The 17,756-nt window shown below is 41.0% G+C and overlaps 2 protein-coding genes across 3 annotated transcripts; one reads left to right on the top strand and one right to left on the bottom strand.

The window, feature by feature from the left end:
* Positions 1-1,093: 1,093 nt before the first annotated feature.
* On the bottom strand, positions 1,094-8,123 carry hnrnpm (heterogeneous nuclear ribonucleoprotein M). 2 transcript variants are annotated; one of them, XM_084548712.1, is made up of 15 exons: positions 7,862-8,123; positions 6,890-7,080; positions 5,296-5,348; positions 4,354-4,458; positions 4,019-4,258; positions 3,784-3,937; positions 3,637-3,686; positions 3,475-3,532; positions 3,112-3,234; positions 2,982-3,029; positions 2,662-2,730; positions 2,460-2,561; positions 1,772-2,340; positions 1,626-1,677; positions 1,094-1,537 (listed from the first exon to the last, which is right to left on the bottom strand). In XM_084548712.1, the coding sequence occupies exons 1-15, from the start codon at positions 7,948-7,950 to the stop codon at positions 1,374-1,376; spliced, it is 2,067 nt and encodes a 688-aa protein (XP_084404838.1). In that variant the 5' UTR covers positions 7,951-8,123; the 3' UTR covers positions 1,094-1,373. The 2 variants fall into 2 exon arrangements, with proteins under 2 accessions (XP_084404838.1, XP_084404837.1); XM_084548711.1 differs by lacking the exons at positions 6,890-7,080; positions 7,862-8,123 and having other exon boundaries at positions 4,354-4,447; positions 4,582-6,873.
* A 691-nt stretch (positions 8,124-8,814) lies between these two features.
* Positions 8,815-14,464, top strand: dmap1 (DNA methyltransferase 1 associated protein 1). Its single transcript, XM_084548734.1, has 10 exons — positions 8,815-9,257; positions 9,450-9,541; positions 9,909-10,104; positions 10,278-10,436; positions 10,562-10,729; positions 10,915-11,100; positions 11,327-11,398; positions 12,075-12,147; positions 12,414-12,766; positions 13,365-14,464. The coding sequence occupies exons 1-10, from the start codon at positions 9,162-9,164 to the stop codon at positions 13,422-13,424; spliced, it is 1,455 nt and encodes a 484-aa protein (XP_084404860.1). The 5' UTR covers positions 8,815-9,161; the 3' UTR covers positions 13,425-14,464.
* Positions 14,465-17,756: the final 3,292 nt, after the last annotated feature.

Genomic DNA, 17,756 nt, shown 5'->3' on the forward strand with positions numbered 1-17,756 from the left:
TTTGCAACAGCATACAGAAATGACAGAGATAGAACAGATAATAGAGATATTATTGCACATATTAGGAGTGCTCGCCATGGAGCCTTACAGCAGCAGGAAGGAAAGACCTTCTGTATCTTTCCTTCACACATCAAGGGTGGAGCACCACTCTCATAACCAGAAAATAAAGTTTACTTTGTAGCAAACTTGTAGCATGAAACATGCAGTGTTCTTCAGCAGTGTTAGGCTATTTGTTTTCTTTGTGTGACATTCATTCTGCAAATACATGATTATTTGGATATGTGTATGTGTTTTCAATTAGTTTCAAGTGACCTTGTTTACTTTGTACGTTTTGAGTAAAACATTACTGTCAGTGTTTGGTCAAGTTAGCCCCACTGTGAATAAAGAACAGTGGAGGCTCCAGCTTTGGATGGATACAAGTACCTGGGTGTTCACTTGAACAATAAACTGGACATGAACTAGAAGGGCTGAAGTCACTTCCACCTTCTGGTAGATAGTAGGCGTGTTCGACTTCATGCAGATCGGTGCAGATCTGACTTGACGTGATGCATGCTGGGTTGAACAAGTTCATTTTAACCAATCATATTCGAGGTCTATGACCATGAACAACCCAGCATGCATCACGTCCAGTCAGATCTGCACAGATCTGCATGAAGTCGAACACGCCTACTGGTTTATCTAAAGAGCAACACCCTTATTGGATTCATCAGCATCCATTATATACATTCACTCCACATTGTATCTTTTCCCCACTTTAGATATTCAAGTTTTGTGCAGCAACCGTAAATATTGCTTGAGCCTTTTCTTATATGCAATTTTATATTCTTGACATCATCTTGCCCTGCCACTGTAACACCTAAATTTCTTCTTGGGGATCAATAAAATCTCATCTTTCCCAGTTAATTTATTCCCTATCCAATCCCAGGGGAACCAAACATCCTAGTGTGCTTCACCCCACATACTGACTGCTCAGACTAGCGTCAAATGGGCAGCTACACACAGGGAAGCATTTACACAAGCGTCATCCTGTATCGAAACAAGTAAATATCTCAACTAAGGCAACTATCTCACAAAATGGAACAAAAAAGCCGAAGCATTTCAAATATTGAGGTTTATTTATCAAAACACCTTTCAGAACAAAAGGCAATGACAGGTGAAGCATGACAGAACTAAAAATTAAAAATTTGGTCTCTAAAAAAAAGAAAAGTAAAAATTTAAGCAAAGACTAAAACACGTTCACTGTAACAAATAACTAAAACAACATTTTAAGTGTTACAAATTTCTAACAAAGCAAGTATGATTAAGGACAATAAAGACGATGCAGAGTTTTGACGTAGGGACTAAGTGAAAGGTCAGATGTACAATGAAATGAGTTATGCATTCCTATCAATCCTAACATCAATCTCTCTTCCGCTAAGCCGATAGCCATTCATGGTCCGGCAGGCGCGCTCAGCAGTTTCAGGGTTGTCAAAGCGAACCACACCACAGCCCTTGGACTTGCCGTTCTCCATCTTAATATCAGCATACTGGACCATGCCTAGAGAAGAAGGAAACAAAAAAATAATGTAATGTCAATAGTAAACAGCAAAAAATGTGCGGTCAATTTAAACCAACACTACTCTTACCACATGTATTGAAGGTGTCCTTCAGCATTTTCCAGGTGAAGTCAAATGGCAGCTGAAACAAAATCCATTAAAAAAAAAAAAAATCATTAGTCCTGAGGCTTCTCTCACATGAGCTAAGCCTAAATAACCTGTGCATACACACTTACATTTCTGACAAAGATCTGGCATCCCTTCCTAATGTTGCCTCCCCCAGTCACAGGCCCTCCAGTTCCTCCAAAGGAATTCCCACCAAATCCACGATCCATTTCGCCAGAGCGATCAAACTGACCACCAACGCCTCCAGATCCCATCCGGTCCATGCCAGAGCTCATGCGGTCAAGGCCACCAGTTGGAAAGCGGTCCAGCCCTCCTGTGGAGCCCATGCGATCGAAGTTGGTAGGCACTCTGTCAAGCGCAGTGTTGCCCATGCGGGAGTTGAAGTCCAGGCCAGTACCCATGCGATCTAAACTAGACGGGCCTAAGCGTTCAAATGAAGCCGGCCCAAGGCGGTCCATGCTGGAGGTCATGCGATCCAGGCCAGGTCCAAGCCTGTCCATACTGGGCCCCAGGCGGTCCATTCCTGAGCCCATCCGGTCAAACCCAGAACCCAGCCTGTCCAGGTCAGACACGCGATCCATCCTATCCATGCCCATCCGGTCCATCCCTGCCATGCGGTCCATGCTAGATCCCAGTCTGTCCATTCCAGAGTTCATGCGATCCATACCCAGGGAGTTTCCTACGAAAGAGAGCAAACAGGTGGAAAAATAAAGCACAGTGGAATCAACAGAGTTGAAGCAAGCTATGAATACAAAATTCTAAGCAGGGGCTTTCAAACAAAATCCTGAAAATACTAACCCATTCCTCTTTCAAAGGATTCTCCAAAATTATTGCGAGACATTCCCATTTCATTTCGCCCAAATTCCCTGTCAAAAGCACCACCAATTCCACGGTCCATCTCTGACAATGCAAGAGATGAAACCATTAGAAACATCCAGCAAAACGTGAAAGTGTTCCACGCTTGCTTTGGAGCCCTTCGCTCACATTAGCAGCCCCTTACCATTCATTCTGCCCATCCCTGAAGAACCAAAACGATCCATGTTGTTCATTCCTCCAAAGTTGTCCATTCCTTAAACAGAGTACAATGTATTTATACCAGAGGGCACAACACAAACGCTTTAGACATAGTGGGCTGCAAAATCTATTTTTCCTTGTTTCTTACAAGACTAATAGCGGAATTCAAACTCCCAGAACATGTATCGCAATTCAATTGTTTAGAGATTTCAGTGGTGTTAAGGAGTACAGTTTTTAATATTTTTAATTTCTTCAAAAATACACACAACTAAATCACAAAGAACCATTATGAGTTATGCTACATACCTCCTCCCATACGACCTCCCATGTTGCCAAAGCCCATTCCGTCCATTCCTAGTGTTGAAAGTAATGGTGAGTCTCCAATTTCAACTGCATTTATTATTCAAGAGTTTCACACAACATTATAGTTACTTACCTCCAGGGCCCATGTTGCCCATCCCTCCTGCTCCCCCACCCCCACCACCTCCTCTGTTTAGTTGGGTAGCATCAATAGGCTGGCCACCTGGTCCCAGGCCCAAACCAATACCACTCAGTCCACCTGGGCAGGGAAAAAAGGGGGAAATATTTTACGGCGTTTTTTTTTTTTGGGTGAAAAATTGACTAAAGAAGTAAAACAGATAACTGATTTCAAGCAAGCAAGCCCTGAGACTGCTGAAGTGTCCAACACAACTTCATCTGGATCCAACGAAATAACAGTCTACAAATCATAAACTGAATCAATCCCTTTTCTTTATACAGCAACTATTTTATCCTGGGAGAAAGCTATGTGTATACTTACGGGGAAGAGCAGCCGCTCTGTCTGGTGGTCCAAAATCTTTGGGGAGGGATTTTTCATCCTGAAAAAAACAAAAAAAAAAAAACACAAAACAATTAGAATAGGCTTATCATCAGACCATGTACCAAAAAATACATGTAGCAATGTACAATCCAGGCCACCTACCAGTTTCACATGCATGGTACGGTTGAATAAGAGCTGCCCATTGAACATGGCTGGAAAATCATTAAGGAAACTACACACCAGGCACCATGAAACAACGAAACTGTAAGAAACGTTCAATGTTTACATTTAAAGCTTTCAAAAGGATACAGACAGCTTGAACCGCTTCAATGGGCATATCGAATGTAACGGTGCCCATGCCTCTGCTCTTCCCATCCTTGTCCTCCAGGATGTCAGCCCTCACCACCATGCCTGCCATGCCGAACACCTCTTTCAGCTTCTTCCAACCCACTTTGTAGTCAAGCTGTAAATACAAGTAACAATTTCAATTGTTATATGCACGCCAATACAACAAATAATTGGAAAAAATCTCAGAAATCCGTACATTGGCTACGAAGACGGTGCTGCCAATCCTGCCAGCCTGAAGACCATGGATGATCTCATTAGGGATGTTGGGATTGTTCATCAGACTGGGTGGAATGTTGACTATGGGACCATTGGGTCCAGGACCCATGCGATCCATTCCACCCATTCCTCCCATCCCTCCCATTCCACCATGGCCCCCTGGAGGTCCGCCACCTTGAGATTTGTTAATCTCCCTCTGAGCAATTACACCATCAGGGTCCTAAAAAACAAAACATAAAAGTTAACATGAATCATGCAAAAGCACAACTTCACAATAGCCATTTTGCCCTTCTTGCAATTCATTCTGCGATTTACCTCTTTCACTTTTAGGGGTCGTCCATTGAGGTTGTGCTTGTTGACCTTCTCCACTGCTTTTTTCATCAGTTCTTCTGTCCTAAACTCAACGACACTGGCACAGAAACATATACTCAAGAACTGCTTAAAAAAAATTACAAAGAGAACCAGTATATTGTTTCCACATGTCTCACTAGAACTGGCTTACTGCTAATGTCAACCACTTAAAGATAATAAATTGATACTTACGCACAACCCTTTGTTGATTGAAGTCAGACCAGGTTGCATCAAAAGGAGTGAAAAACATTGCAAATTAGTAAAAATAATGGTGACAGAACTTGTAGTGAACTTGTAGAAAATTAACACTTTCATGCAAAATCAAAAGTTCAACAACACACACAAGCCTATAGCTTGGCCACAACTCTGTGCTTCCAAATGATATTTCAATATTTAAAAAGATCCTTTTTTCCTAAAAACAGCCAATAACACAAGTGTAATGAGTATAGATATTTTTCCTCCAGCATCCTAAGTGCAGAAAGTCCAGAGTGAGACAGGATTCCCTACTGGAGGTAACTTTTCCAGTAAAGCCGTGCTACGGAATGAGTTACATTTATCAACCATCTAACAGCCTTGTAACAACCTCTTGCGGACTAGACCCCGGCTAGATCATAAGGAGCAAATCCAGCAACCAAAAGGGACATTGTCAGCTACTGCAATCCCACAGGATTGGCTATGAAGAAAGCTGAAGTCCTGTTATAAGAGCATCAACCCTTCAGATGGCCTCAAGTCAGTGCCACAGAAGGCACCACATAAAAACACACCTCCGGCACGTCACCATCTCACACACTTCACCAGGTTTCTGAATCTGAACAATTTCCAACAATGTAAATAAAAACCAAAGCTGACAAACACAGGTTTGTCTAGGCTTATTCGTGTGTTTTATTTGTATGTATTTGCACTTACCCTCGATTTGCCTTCTGCGTCCATTAAGTGTTCCACGTACGTTACCTCACCCACTACAAATCAGATTCCAGAGACGACACACACCAAGGGGAGAGAAGCCGAGAGAACAATGGGGGTTTAGAGCAGAAACACAAGTAGGGTGGCCGGTGACAGTGAGCTCAAACTGCCAGTCCTGAGCCTTCCCCCAGCACCTCAGCAGCCCAATATGGTACAGGTCTACAAAAAGCAAGCTGGGTATTTTTTTATTCATCTTGTTTTTCTTTTTTAAATTTGACTTCTTAGCCTGTCCTTGTTGGAATTCTCCAGAAACACCAAAAGCTATAGACTGAGGACAACAACTATTTAAATAACCAACCTATTTGGATATAAAGTCCTTAACACCACCTTCTACCTTAAGATAATTGACCAAATAATTTCAAGTTGGCAAAACACCTTCAGTGCCTCAGCCCATTTCATTACAAACCTGAGCATACTTTGCCAAATGTCGCCATTTTAAACCTCAGGGTAATGCATCAAAACAGCCGCCCATCAGCTGAGCCTAAGAAAAAAAAACTACAGCTAAAATACTAACCATAAACTTAAGGACGATAAACTCTTACATGTTCTTAAAGCGGACCGGTTCCTGAAATGCACAATCAGAATTTTGATTCAGCCTCGCCCACGGCCACGCTTTTGTTCCAGGTCACGTGTCTGCTCAACAAATAGACATCAGTGACCAACCCTCTAGAGACAAGGACAGTGCATAAGAAGTTGCTTCATTTTGTAGACCTGTACCCCAAAGAAATCCCCAGCACATAGCTGTGTTTGGCACAACATGGAGATCTGCTGAGAAAACATTTGCTTGTCAAGGTCACACCTAAAAAAGAAAATGCAATTTAACTCCACAGTCAGTTGTCAAACAAATACTTGGCCCTCCTTCTGAAAAAGGATTGCACCCTACTGAACACATGCTTTGACTTAAAAGTAAATGCCAATTTAATGCATTACTCGTAATACACCCAAAGCTCTCCAATATCCCGTAACTATACAACTGTTTATATTTAGGTGAAAGCTTTAAGATTCCATGTAACATCAAGTTGCTGCATCACAAAGCATTTTGTTTGACATATCTCCAAAATATGGACCAGTTTATACATCGTGAGTCCATGTTTTACTGTTACTTACATGTTACAACTGAGAGGAACCAGTTCCTTGCACACATCTTTTTTGTCATGCATTTCTTGGGGAAGTACATCTCATTATGCCGTTCATGATCCCAAGCCATGGCATTTTCACATTAGTGGATTCACTTTAAACATGTACAACCTCCACATCACAAAAACCTCAAAAGGTTTTGGTAATCTCTAAAAAAAAGAAATAGTCAAACATCCAGGTTCGAGGGCGAATATGAAGAACCTTGTCCAAAACCTTTGTTCCAAATAGCTCCCATAAGATCTCAAACAACATGGTACAACTCCCAAAAGCCTTTCACAGATGTAGTGGTCAAACAAAATGACCATGTAAGCTGATCCTGATTTTTATTTTATTTATTTTTTATTTTTTAATCGTCATGTCCAAAGTTGACATGAGTCAATCACTTATCCAAACACCTTACCTTTTTCTTTCATCAGGTCTTTCAGGGCCTGCCACTTCACATCATATGGGATGTTGCTGACGAAGACACGGTATCTTTTGTTTGCGTTTCCATAGGGCTCGTAGCGACCACCTCCTCCTCCTCCTCTCTTCTGGGGCCTCTCCTTCCTGCTGGAATTGGGGGGCTCATTCTTGGGTTTTCCATTCATTTCGCTGAGTAAAGAAAACGAATGTTAAAGTTGATCATCAAACGCGAACAAAAAAGCATATCACCGAAGTGAACATTAAGAGTCCAAAAATGAGGTCAAATTAGGATCGTGTGCAAAATTGTCGCAAATGCATTTGTTACTACAATAAACAAGACTCAACTTAGAGCGCAACATTTAAATTCATTGTGCCTAGTTGCGCCACTACAAAGACCAAAAAGAAGCCACTGCTGTATCTCAATCCAACTACCAACATAAAAGATTCTGCCTTGAATCTCAAATACGTAACAAGCTTTATAATCAGTGATATCGCTAACAGCAAATTTACATTTTAGCAACACACACCGCACTAAACTGAATGGCGGTCGGCGATGGCTGGGAATAAAGGCGCTTGAAGTTCGGCCGCATGGCAAGGCCGCTCATTGAACACAGTAGGCCTTTGCTAAATTAGCAGCTACATGATTATCACCGAAAACATAAAGTGAAATCTAAAATCAACATGCAAACGTATGGAAAAGGGAAGATGTCTAAAATCTTCATATTAACAAGCATTAGCCAGAGATTAAGCGGTGTATGATGGATTCTTCCTGTGCATAGACGGGGCCCAAAAATACGCCATTTAACAATAGCTAAACTCATACAGCAACCGAATTAAAGACACTTTCACGTCATGAATATATAGTTGTTATATCCGAGTGAAATTGAGGAGGTTTTTGTAAAAGGGAAAACATCAGCGTTGCTAACTAGCTTGTAAGCATCAACAAAGGAATCTCGATGAATGGACTTACCCCTGTTGAGGCGGCGGCTGCTGCTGCTGCTGCTGCTGCGGCGGCTGGCCCGCTTTCTCGGTATTGGTTTCAGCTTGCTCGCTGGACATTTTCTTACGCAGATGAGCGTGCTGCCTTGTTAAAGTGTATGATAGCAAACTATGTTCGCCGGTTAAGCGCCTCGGGCACTTTCAAATATGATCTTAAAAGCAAAAGCTTGTTGACTGACTGAGTCGAGTCTCTCTGCGACACAATACAACGAAAATGGCGGCGCGAGTAGCCCAGGAAGACGGATACAGATCATTTTATAACGGCTCTAGAAACGTCTACTTCCGGTGTTTTCTTTGAAAACTAAATGCCCTCGTGTCAAAAGAAGGACGATTTTCAAAATAATAGTACCCGGAATACAGCAACACACGTTTAAGGTTTAAAAAAATAATTTGACAAATAATAACTTTTTGTTTCTATTCATGCTTTGCATGGAACACGAAGCCAGTGCATCTTTCTGTGTCACTCCCTCTCAATTGTAACCTTTAACCTGTTTATCTTTTCATTCATGTTTATAGCATTTTATTTTTTTATTACTATACAATACAATACAATTCAATACTATACTATACGATACTATACTATAACATACGACACTGAAAATGATGCAAAATTCCTTTTAATTTAATGTAATGTGGCTATAAATTCTTCAATTCTTCAACATAACTATGGTTTATCCTCTAAAAAACATTACATGACAATGGCAAACTACTTAATTTCAGCGTACCCTAAAGCTAAATGTATAATAAATAATGAATAAATGTATTCAAAATAATACAATGTGCTGTATACAACAAAAAAACAAACAAACAAAACAATAAAATGTACAAGTCCTTTTTAATTTAATTCTACGTAAATAAATTCTGCAGTGAACCGCCGGACCTCACGGGGGCACCAATACATTCTTAGCCTAGTCACAACGATATGAGCGGGGACGGAAGTCATCTTGCCTTATGGCTAACTACACTCCTGCCCTGCCTTCAACAATAGCTTGTGGATATTCTTCATTACTACTAGTGTTGCGTAATTAAATCGTTGAATATTCGTGGGAATATTACGTTAAGAAATCGAAAATTATTACCTGGCTGTTTACGGTTCTATGAAGAAACGTAGCTTAGAAATAATAACGTTAGCCGTTAGCTAGGAGCGTAGTCGATTAACAGTAACGTTACCGCATGCACAAAATGAATGAGCGAATGTGAATTTATTAACAGTTTTTCCGTTTGACGGATTGTGATTGGCGCTAATTTAACAATAACAACACTGACTAGCCATGACTACTGGTGCCGATGTCAGGGATATTCTTGAGCTGACCGGAGGGGAGAATGATGGTCCCATCAGCAAGAAAGACCTCATCAACTCAGACAAGGTGAGTGTGACTGTCTCAATATTTACATGTTACTCCTGTAATGTTATCCTTGTCAAATTAACTCATGGCGAGTGGATACTCAAACATAAAAACAAGCCATTCCCAGGGCAAGAACTTAAAAGCATGTATATTGTCTTGCTGTGCTTGACAGTATTACAAAAATATGTATGTATGTATGTATTTCTCCTTCAGAAAAAATCCAAGAAGTCGACAGAAACGCTGACCTTCAAGAGACCAGAGGGAATGCACAGAGAGGTCTACGCTCTGCTCTATTCAGATAAGAAGTATGAGTTCCTTATTCTAAATAATTAGTTCATCTTAAAATGATCACTGTTTTGTTGTTGTTGTTGTTCAAGCTTAACTTACTCGAGGAATGAAGGAAATTGAGGTTGTACTCATCCACAAATATCATTATGCAAAAAAGAAATAGGAAAAAAGGACAGCAGGCATTGTTGTGTGATTAAATCAGAAGTGAAGACTACTGACAACTAAGTGAAGGTTGTGTTTAAACACTGCAGACTGTATTTTCTTAGGTCTCTGGTTTATCGTGTTTTTTTTTTTAATCAAATATCTGGCATTCAGATTATGAAACATATTCTCTTTATATTTTGTACTCTTTAACAAAGTCTTGTTTTTCTTGTTAATCCATAGAGATGCACCTCCTCTGCTGCCTAGCGATACTACTCAAGGGTATAGGACAGTCAAGGCCAAGCTAGGCTGTAAAAAGGTTCGGCCCTGGAAGTGGATGCCCTTTACAAATCCAGCTCGCAGGGATGGGGCCATATTTCATCACTGGAGACGTGTGGCAGAGGAGGGCAAGGACTACCCTTTTGCTCGCTTCAACAAGGTAGAAATGACCATGGTTTCTATTTTCAGTCTCATCGCACATGCAGTACAAACATGAGGGATAGACCTTTACAACTACCCATCTTCTATTATGTCGTACATTTCAGACATTCTTAACCGTACTGTGTTTAGTTATTCATCCTAATTCACTTTATTCTCTCTCTGCTCGTATAGACAGTGCAGGTACCAGTGTACTCAGAGCAAGAGTATCAAATGCATCTCCATGACGATGGCTGGACAAAAGCAGAGACAGACCACCTGTTTGACTTGTGCAAGCGCTTTGATCTTCGGTTCGTAGTTGTGCACGACCGTTACGACCACCAGCAATACAGAGTAATTGCTCAATCTCTCACCTACAGTATTTGTATTCTCTATCACAGCAGTTATACTGACAGAACGTCAGTATAAGGTAAAGCAAATATATTTAGTAAAAAGTAATTATTTTTTTTCTTTTTCAGAAACGTTCTGTGGAAGACCTAAAGGAACGATATTATAGTATTTGTGGTAAGCTGACCAAAGTCCGTGCAGCATCAGGTACAGAGCCCAAGATATACATCTTTGATGCTGGACATGAAAGACGTCGTAAAGAGCAGCTGGAAAAGCTCTTCAATCGCACACCTGAGCAAGTAAGTTACTTTGTAATTTGTATTTATAAGCAGCATTTATTACTATTTCTGGGCCAAGACAAGAAGAAGTTTGAGGAGAAAACAGTAACTGCAATTTATAATGATTTTCACTGATGTTTCCAAAACTTAAAATGTTTTCCAGCCATGTAGATATTAAGACTGCGCTTCCCTCTTTTTTCCTGTAGGTGGCAGAGGAGGAATATCTTATTCAGGAACTAAGGAAGATTGAGACAAGGAAGAAAGAGCGTGAGAAGAAAGCCCAGGATTTGCAGAAACTCATCAAAGCAGCGGACACAACTACAGAGTTAAGGCGAGCTGAAAAGAGGGTTTCCAAGAAGAAGCTCCCACAAAAAAGAGAAACAGAAAAACCGGTAAGAAGTTTAAGCACAAGCCAGCCATTAATTCCTTAGAATTAGAAACAACATGTTTATAATAGAGATGGTACAGGTGTCAACTTCACAATAATGTGTATTCAGTGCAATACTACACTGGAAATAATAATAAATGAATAATAGTCTTAGAAGTTTAAAATAGTTTATATTCATTATTTTATTATCATTTCATCATTAGTTTACTCAGTTACTTCTTTTTCATTAGGCCGTTCCAGAGACGGCTGGCATCAAGTTCCCTGATTTCAAATCAGCAGGAGTCACACTTCGCAGTCAGAGGGTGAGTATAAAAAACTACAAAACCAAAAGATATTTTTGACATGAAATCTTATTTTGGTTTTCAAATGTCATTGAAAAACATAAACCACTACAAACAGAGAACACACCTGAAACTACTGTATGAATCACATTGTAGATATGTCAGAAGTATTTGTATGTTTAAAGAACTAAGATATATATATATATATATATATATATATATATAAGAAGTTGAAATTTTCAGAAAACCAAATGTTCAGTGTTTTTTTTGGCCCACTATTAATATGAAAATAATTTTAGCCAAGCTTGACCATGCCGTTGATCTATGTGAGAAACCAGAGCTTGGGACTTGAGCTAGCTATCTCTTATTATCACAGCAGTGATTAATTCTGTTACTGACTTGCTAATATGTGTAAAACCTAGCGAGAGAACTCTTATTCATCTTCTAGACTGATGAGGAGCTGCTGCTCTCTATGGGAAATGCATTAGCACAGCTAAAGAAGTGGAGTGCCCCTCTAGCTAATCAGTCAGATAGAGTTCAGTGGATAAAGACATTTTGATCTGGCCCGCTGAAGTGCATTTCATATGAATTAAAAGCCCCGAGGTGGAGCTGTTTATCTTAATATCCCTGCTACCTTAAATCACAGTCTTGTGTGTGCGGGTGTACATGTCTCTGTGTGTGTTTGTGTGTTATTCAGATGAAACTGCCAAGCTCAGTAGGCCAGAAGAAGATCAAGGCGATTGAGCAGATCCTGGTTGAGCAAGGAGTGGGTGAGTAAGGAATTTCCCAACATTTCATAGTTTTACTTTTTCAATTCTCCTCAGCAAAGGTCATTGATGTTAGTATAGCAGGAAAAATAACTATATATATATATGTACATTGTAATTTCTCTTAAATACCAAACTGTTGGGGTCAAAAACATTCTACCTTCACGCTATCATCTTGTACCTATCAATATATGTTGTAAAGTACTGTTTTAAATTGCTCAAATCACAATTTCAGCCATGTTTTCCTTTGTGTCTTCCTGTGGATCCAGATCTCAACCCCATGCCCACAGAGGAGATTGTACAGATGTTCAATGAGCTTCGTAGCGACCTGGTGCTGCTTTATGAATTAAAGCAGGCCCACAGCAATTGTGAGTACGAACAACAGATGCTGCGTCATCGCTACGAGGCCCTGCTGAAAGCGGGCAGCGGGGGCGGGTGTAGTGGAGCCATTGGGGCCGGACCAGCCATCATGCTGCAGAGTGGGGAACTCAACGCCACAAACAACACTATAGCATCCACCCCAGTGGGCGAAGCTCAGTCCTGGCTCAGCACAGATGACATCAAGGTGGAAGCCAAGGAGCAGATCATTGATGTTGTTGGAGCACCACTTACCCCCAACTCAGTAAGTCTGCACAGATTAGGCGCAAACATTTCCAAATGATTGCTGTAACTGGGTTTTAATAATCTACCTTAAAACAGTTTCATACATTTCAAACATTTTATCAAAACACTAAAATATTTGTGTCGAAATCATCAGATATGACATTTAATCTTAATTACATATATATTGGCATAATTGGATTATTTACAGTACTTATTAAGCTTTAAATGCTGATGATCCGCTAACATAAAATCAATTATTAGTGACTTTGAATGGACAAAAAGAACTGGTCAATTTCAGGAGACAGCTTTTTGCAAGTTTTTAATTTCTACCACCAAGTCGCCATTTGGCAGCTTTAATGGGTGAGAAGCCAGTGAGGAACCTGGCCCTTGTCATTGCACCAGTGCCACCTTGTTGTTGTTGGTTGTGGTGTGTAAAGGATTCGGCTCTGGTTAGCTGGTGTTGGTACATAAAAATAATCTGCTGCTTACTCCAGATGTACTGGTTTTAGATTCATCACTGTCTGCCTTTGTCAGGCTTGTGACTGAGGAAGAAATGCAGTTAGAGGAAGTGAAACCTACCAGACCCAAGTATCACTGTCTTGTGTTCTATATTGCAGCGTAAACGGAGAGAATCTGCATCCAGCTCATCTTCAGTGAAAAAGGTGAAGAAGCCTTGACAAGAGTGACACTGAAAAGCAAAAGACTGTGTTACTTATTGTGATCACAGCGGAGATACCCATAAGTGTAAAGGCTAGACAAGAGAAAGTCACAACAGAGCCGGACACTGTAACGCTGTCTCGATTACGCAGAAGCACAACAACTTTTCACCTACTAACGAGATCTCTCCAACCTTTCCCCATCTGGTCTGTCCAACATTGCTGTGACAAAGGCAACAACTGAGTGACATTTCATTCCATTACTGCTCGTCTCCCTGCCTCCCCCACTGCTTGGCCTTAGATGAGGCAAGATCAACTGTAAATTGCCAGGCTGAGCTAATCGGGACATGTGGAAGGCGGTGGGAATGACCGGGTAATTGAAATGAATTGGAATGAAAGGACAGACTCTGCGAGTGGGAGGACCTCGAGCCGCAATGCTCATTTGACCCACCTTGAGTGTTTTTTTGTATCCTAATCATGCCATAGTGTTTACTGGATATGCGTTTTTGTGTTAGCCTGTAGGACTGGCTCCCTCTCGAGCTTGAGTTCATTTCGTTCTCTCGTGGATGCCGCTGCTGCTTCCATCTGCACATTCTTGGTGGATTTCTACAGCTGATTTATGTTGTTTGTCCTCAGGTGACCTTGAATATTCTTTAATAAATGATTAAATAAATATCACAAGTTCTGCTTTTACTGCAGGTTATGCATGTTTATGCCACTGTCGTCCCTTTCACATTTCAAGTCTCAGTTGCTCTCTCTCAGATGAGATCTTGACTTAGGGGTAATCAGTGTTGAATACGCATTTGTTGGGGGAAATTGTAGGATCACGACATTTTTACCTTACCTGTCATCTAAGGTAAGTGACAACTAATGACTTCATTAATATGGTAATTAAGCAGTGATCATTCTTAGGTCGGCACAGCCACTGAAACTTCATTAGGTTTCCTCTCCATAATATTGCTAATTGCATGTCAATTATGTCGTTTAGCCTACTTAGACATTAATTTCTATGCAAATTTTGAATGTGTTTGCCCAGAAGAGGGGAGCACTGTTATTTGGGCATACTGTGTGAGTGTATATACTTGTATGTAGGTGTAATTTGGATAAATGACTTCAGGTTCAGTCTCCCTTATTTTTGGGACTTTTTTTACTAAACACATTACTTCTCCTTTTCCAGAAAGCCGGGGGTTACGTACATAGCTTTCGGGTTACAAATACAACTGTAAAAAAATATAATCTCAACTTAAAATCAAGCTTGATTTTGTTGATTCTTCATAAGAAATTTACTCAAGACCAAGTAAAATTCTTCTTAACCTCAGAAACCTATGCTGAGGTTCAAACACTCTATAATACCGCCACTGAACATTGCCTTATCAGATAACCGCAATCAATCAAATCTTCATTTACAGCTCTAATAAGCACTGCTAAGGTTGCGGGAGTAAACCCATTCACACACTGCAGGCCATTTGATTGAGAGAGAGAAAGAAAAGAGTCAGAGGAGGCAAGTAAACATGGGTAAAATGGATTCTCTCTGTCTATATTTCATGTTGAAAATTGGCTCATAAATCCAGCGGTTTGATCTATGGAAGCCGTCGTTGCTTGAAAAAACCTCCGTAAATGTGTAATTTCTCCCTTGACAGAACACAGCCGAAAGGCTATCTTTCTTTTGCCTCCTCCTCCCCCCATCTCTCTCTCCCTGTCTTTCATTCTCACTCCTTCTCTCTACCAGCCTGGTGTTGGATTAATGCTCTTCTCTCTGTCCCTCTCTCTTTTCATGCTCCTATGATATCTTCTTTTCATTGCTGCTCATCCATTTATCAAAACCGGGGCCTCTCCTCTCTTACTCTCAGGCCATCTTAAGTTATATGGCAGGTATGTTGTAAGATAGGCATCAAGAATGTGGAGGTTATTAATAAATACTAGTCTAAATTGAAAATAGGTGGGCAGGGAAGCATCATCAGCCACGTGTGAATGATAAAGACCCCCGGCAGGCCCCATCTCAGTCTGCCGTAAGCTCTATCCAGGCTCCAGTGTACGTTCTGCAACACTGATGTGAAAAGCATGAGGCAGAACACCTCAGGAGTGTCTTATAATGTGGTTGTGATGGCATTGAGATGAGATCTCTTTATCAAGGCCAGGCTGAGGCTTTAATCACGGCCTAAGAGGTGTGCCGGCTTTTTATCATAATTGAACTGTATCCAGGCTAATCGCCGACATACGTCACTGTCGAGGGGCCGCTTGGCTGCACCAGCAGGCGAAGCTGGTGGTGGTGATTGAACACACAGTTAAGAGGAAAGATGTGTACTGAGGGACATAAGGCAGGAAGAGGCAGGTAATCGCAGATGTGATAGAACATTGTTCAAATACATCACGCCTTGAGGTAATCGCTGATGTGACAATGATTAGATTGTTGATGCCTGCTTTCTGTTGCGCGGGGCTTTATACTCATCATGTCACATGCAATTACAAATGACTACAATGTATAGAAACAGGAATTGTTAGCAGCAGTGTCAAGACAAGAGGATGATTTCCTGAAATGTGGCTGTTATATCCAAAACAGAACAGACTTTCATGTCCCTCTCTCTGACATTCACCTTCTCCAGCATTTAGGTCACCTTGAGGGAGAAAACTTTTAATCATCATTCCACATCAAATTCACCTGTGTCCCCTGGGACAGTGAGCTGCAACAAAGAGGAAGAGAGTTGAAACCGCAGGTTGGGAAATAAAGTGCCCACAGGGCTGGACAGTAGAAGTCATTTCCACTGGATTTTTTTTTGCGGGTGCTTGAAGGCCCGCTACAGCACAAACCCAATCACTACTACTAAGCAGTGCTTACAGCTAGGCATTAACCCCACTGTCCACTCTCCACATTAAAGCCCCGGGGAGGCAGAAGAGAGTGGAGTGAAGTGGAGCAGAGAGTGGGACTAAATCTAGACTTCCTATTCCCCGGCTCTTCCCTGCTCCTGGGAACATCTCCAGTTGTCTTTCAAGGTGTCCTACCTTGAATGAAGAACGGGAGTGGTTAGTGATGGACTGGAAATGTCATTTCACAGGAAGAACTTTCTTTGTGTACTCACAAGGTAAGGACAAACTGGATGTAGGGTGATGTTTATTTGGAAAACTACTAATAGACAGACAAACTTAGCCTTATGAAGCTAGACACATTTCTTATCAGAATATGAGTCTGGTAACAGCCATTTGGATTTCATTATTTAACGATGGGGCATGTTTCAAAAAATGTAGAGGAAAAAAAAAACTACGGAAGATGGATGACTATGTTGCTGATACTCTACTTTCCATCTCCACAGTTGCCCAACCGATCTTTGTCGGAGCACGATCAGTTCCCAATGGAGATCAACTTTCCACCAAAAACTGGTGTGCAGGGAAGTTAGTATGACTTCTTGGTTACTAAGGAATATATTTCTATATTTTCTAATATATATATATTCTTTTGGAAGGAATAATCATCACTATTTACTCTTTCTAGCTACAATTTGTTCTCCACCAACTTCTGTGGAAACATATCTGGCTATATAGCTTCAAAATACTCAAGTAGAGTACATTCACCAGTAATTATGCAATTTGTCTGCAGTTTGGTTCTGGGGGGACAAACTTACAGTGGGTTTGTCAGAGCGTGTTGACTGAAAACATCTGCCTGCTTGAGCGAGAAAAGTAAGCTGAAGGGTTCTTAAATTTTCTACGGAGCTGAGTGGAGGCAAAGTAAAGTCTGTTTTCATCACTATGAGTGACATCTTTCGCATTTGATCCACAGTTAAATTAAATCTATCTAAATATCTAAAAATATGTCTTAAAGTGCTAGGCAATAGGCAAAGGTGTCGAAACAAGCCACTCTAAAGTATGAGAGTGAAAATGAGTTTGCTGACCTGCGTTTGATCGTCAGCTAGAATGGGTTTGCACCAGCTCTTTCATTTTATTGTCTGTCATGGTGTACATAACAAAGAGAAGGACACACAGCAGGGAGAGGAGAATGCGGCCTATGCAGGACCAAGCTTTGATTGCATGCTGACTATAAACAAGGCCCGCTTAGACAGATCAGCTCCACTCTGTTCTCCCATCAGCCCCCAGAAACAAACCAGTGTGATTTGATTTGTCAGCGAGAGATAGAGAAGGCTCTGAACAATATGTGACAGAGTTACCTCGCCAAAGCGGTGCAGGGAATGTCTTTCACCCTCTCTTTACCTGCACAAGCACAATTCTAACAAAGAGGGAAAAAAATCCAATTTACCATGCGGATCCACAGCTGTCACGGTAGGGGAATTAAACATTACCCATAACTCACTGGGGTGCTGAGCAGGTCAGCGGATGGCAGGGATGGTAAGATCACTCTGGGGT

Source organism: Chelon labrosus, assembly GCF_963514085.1.
Source record: "Chelon labrosus genome assembly, chromosome: 7".
Lineage (NCBI taxonomy): Eukaryota > Metazoa > Chordata > Actinopteri > Mugiliformes > Mugilidae > Chelon > Chelon labrosus.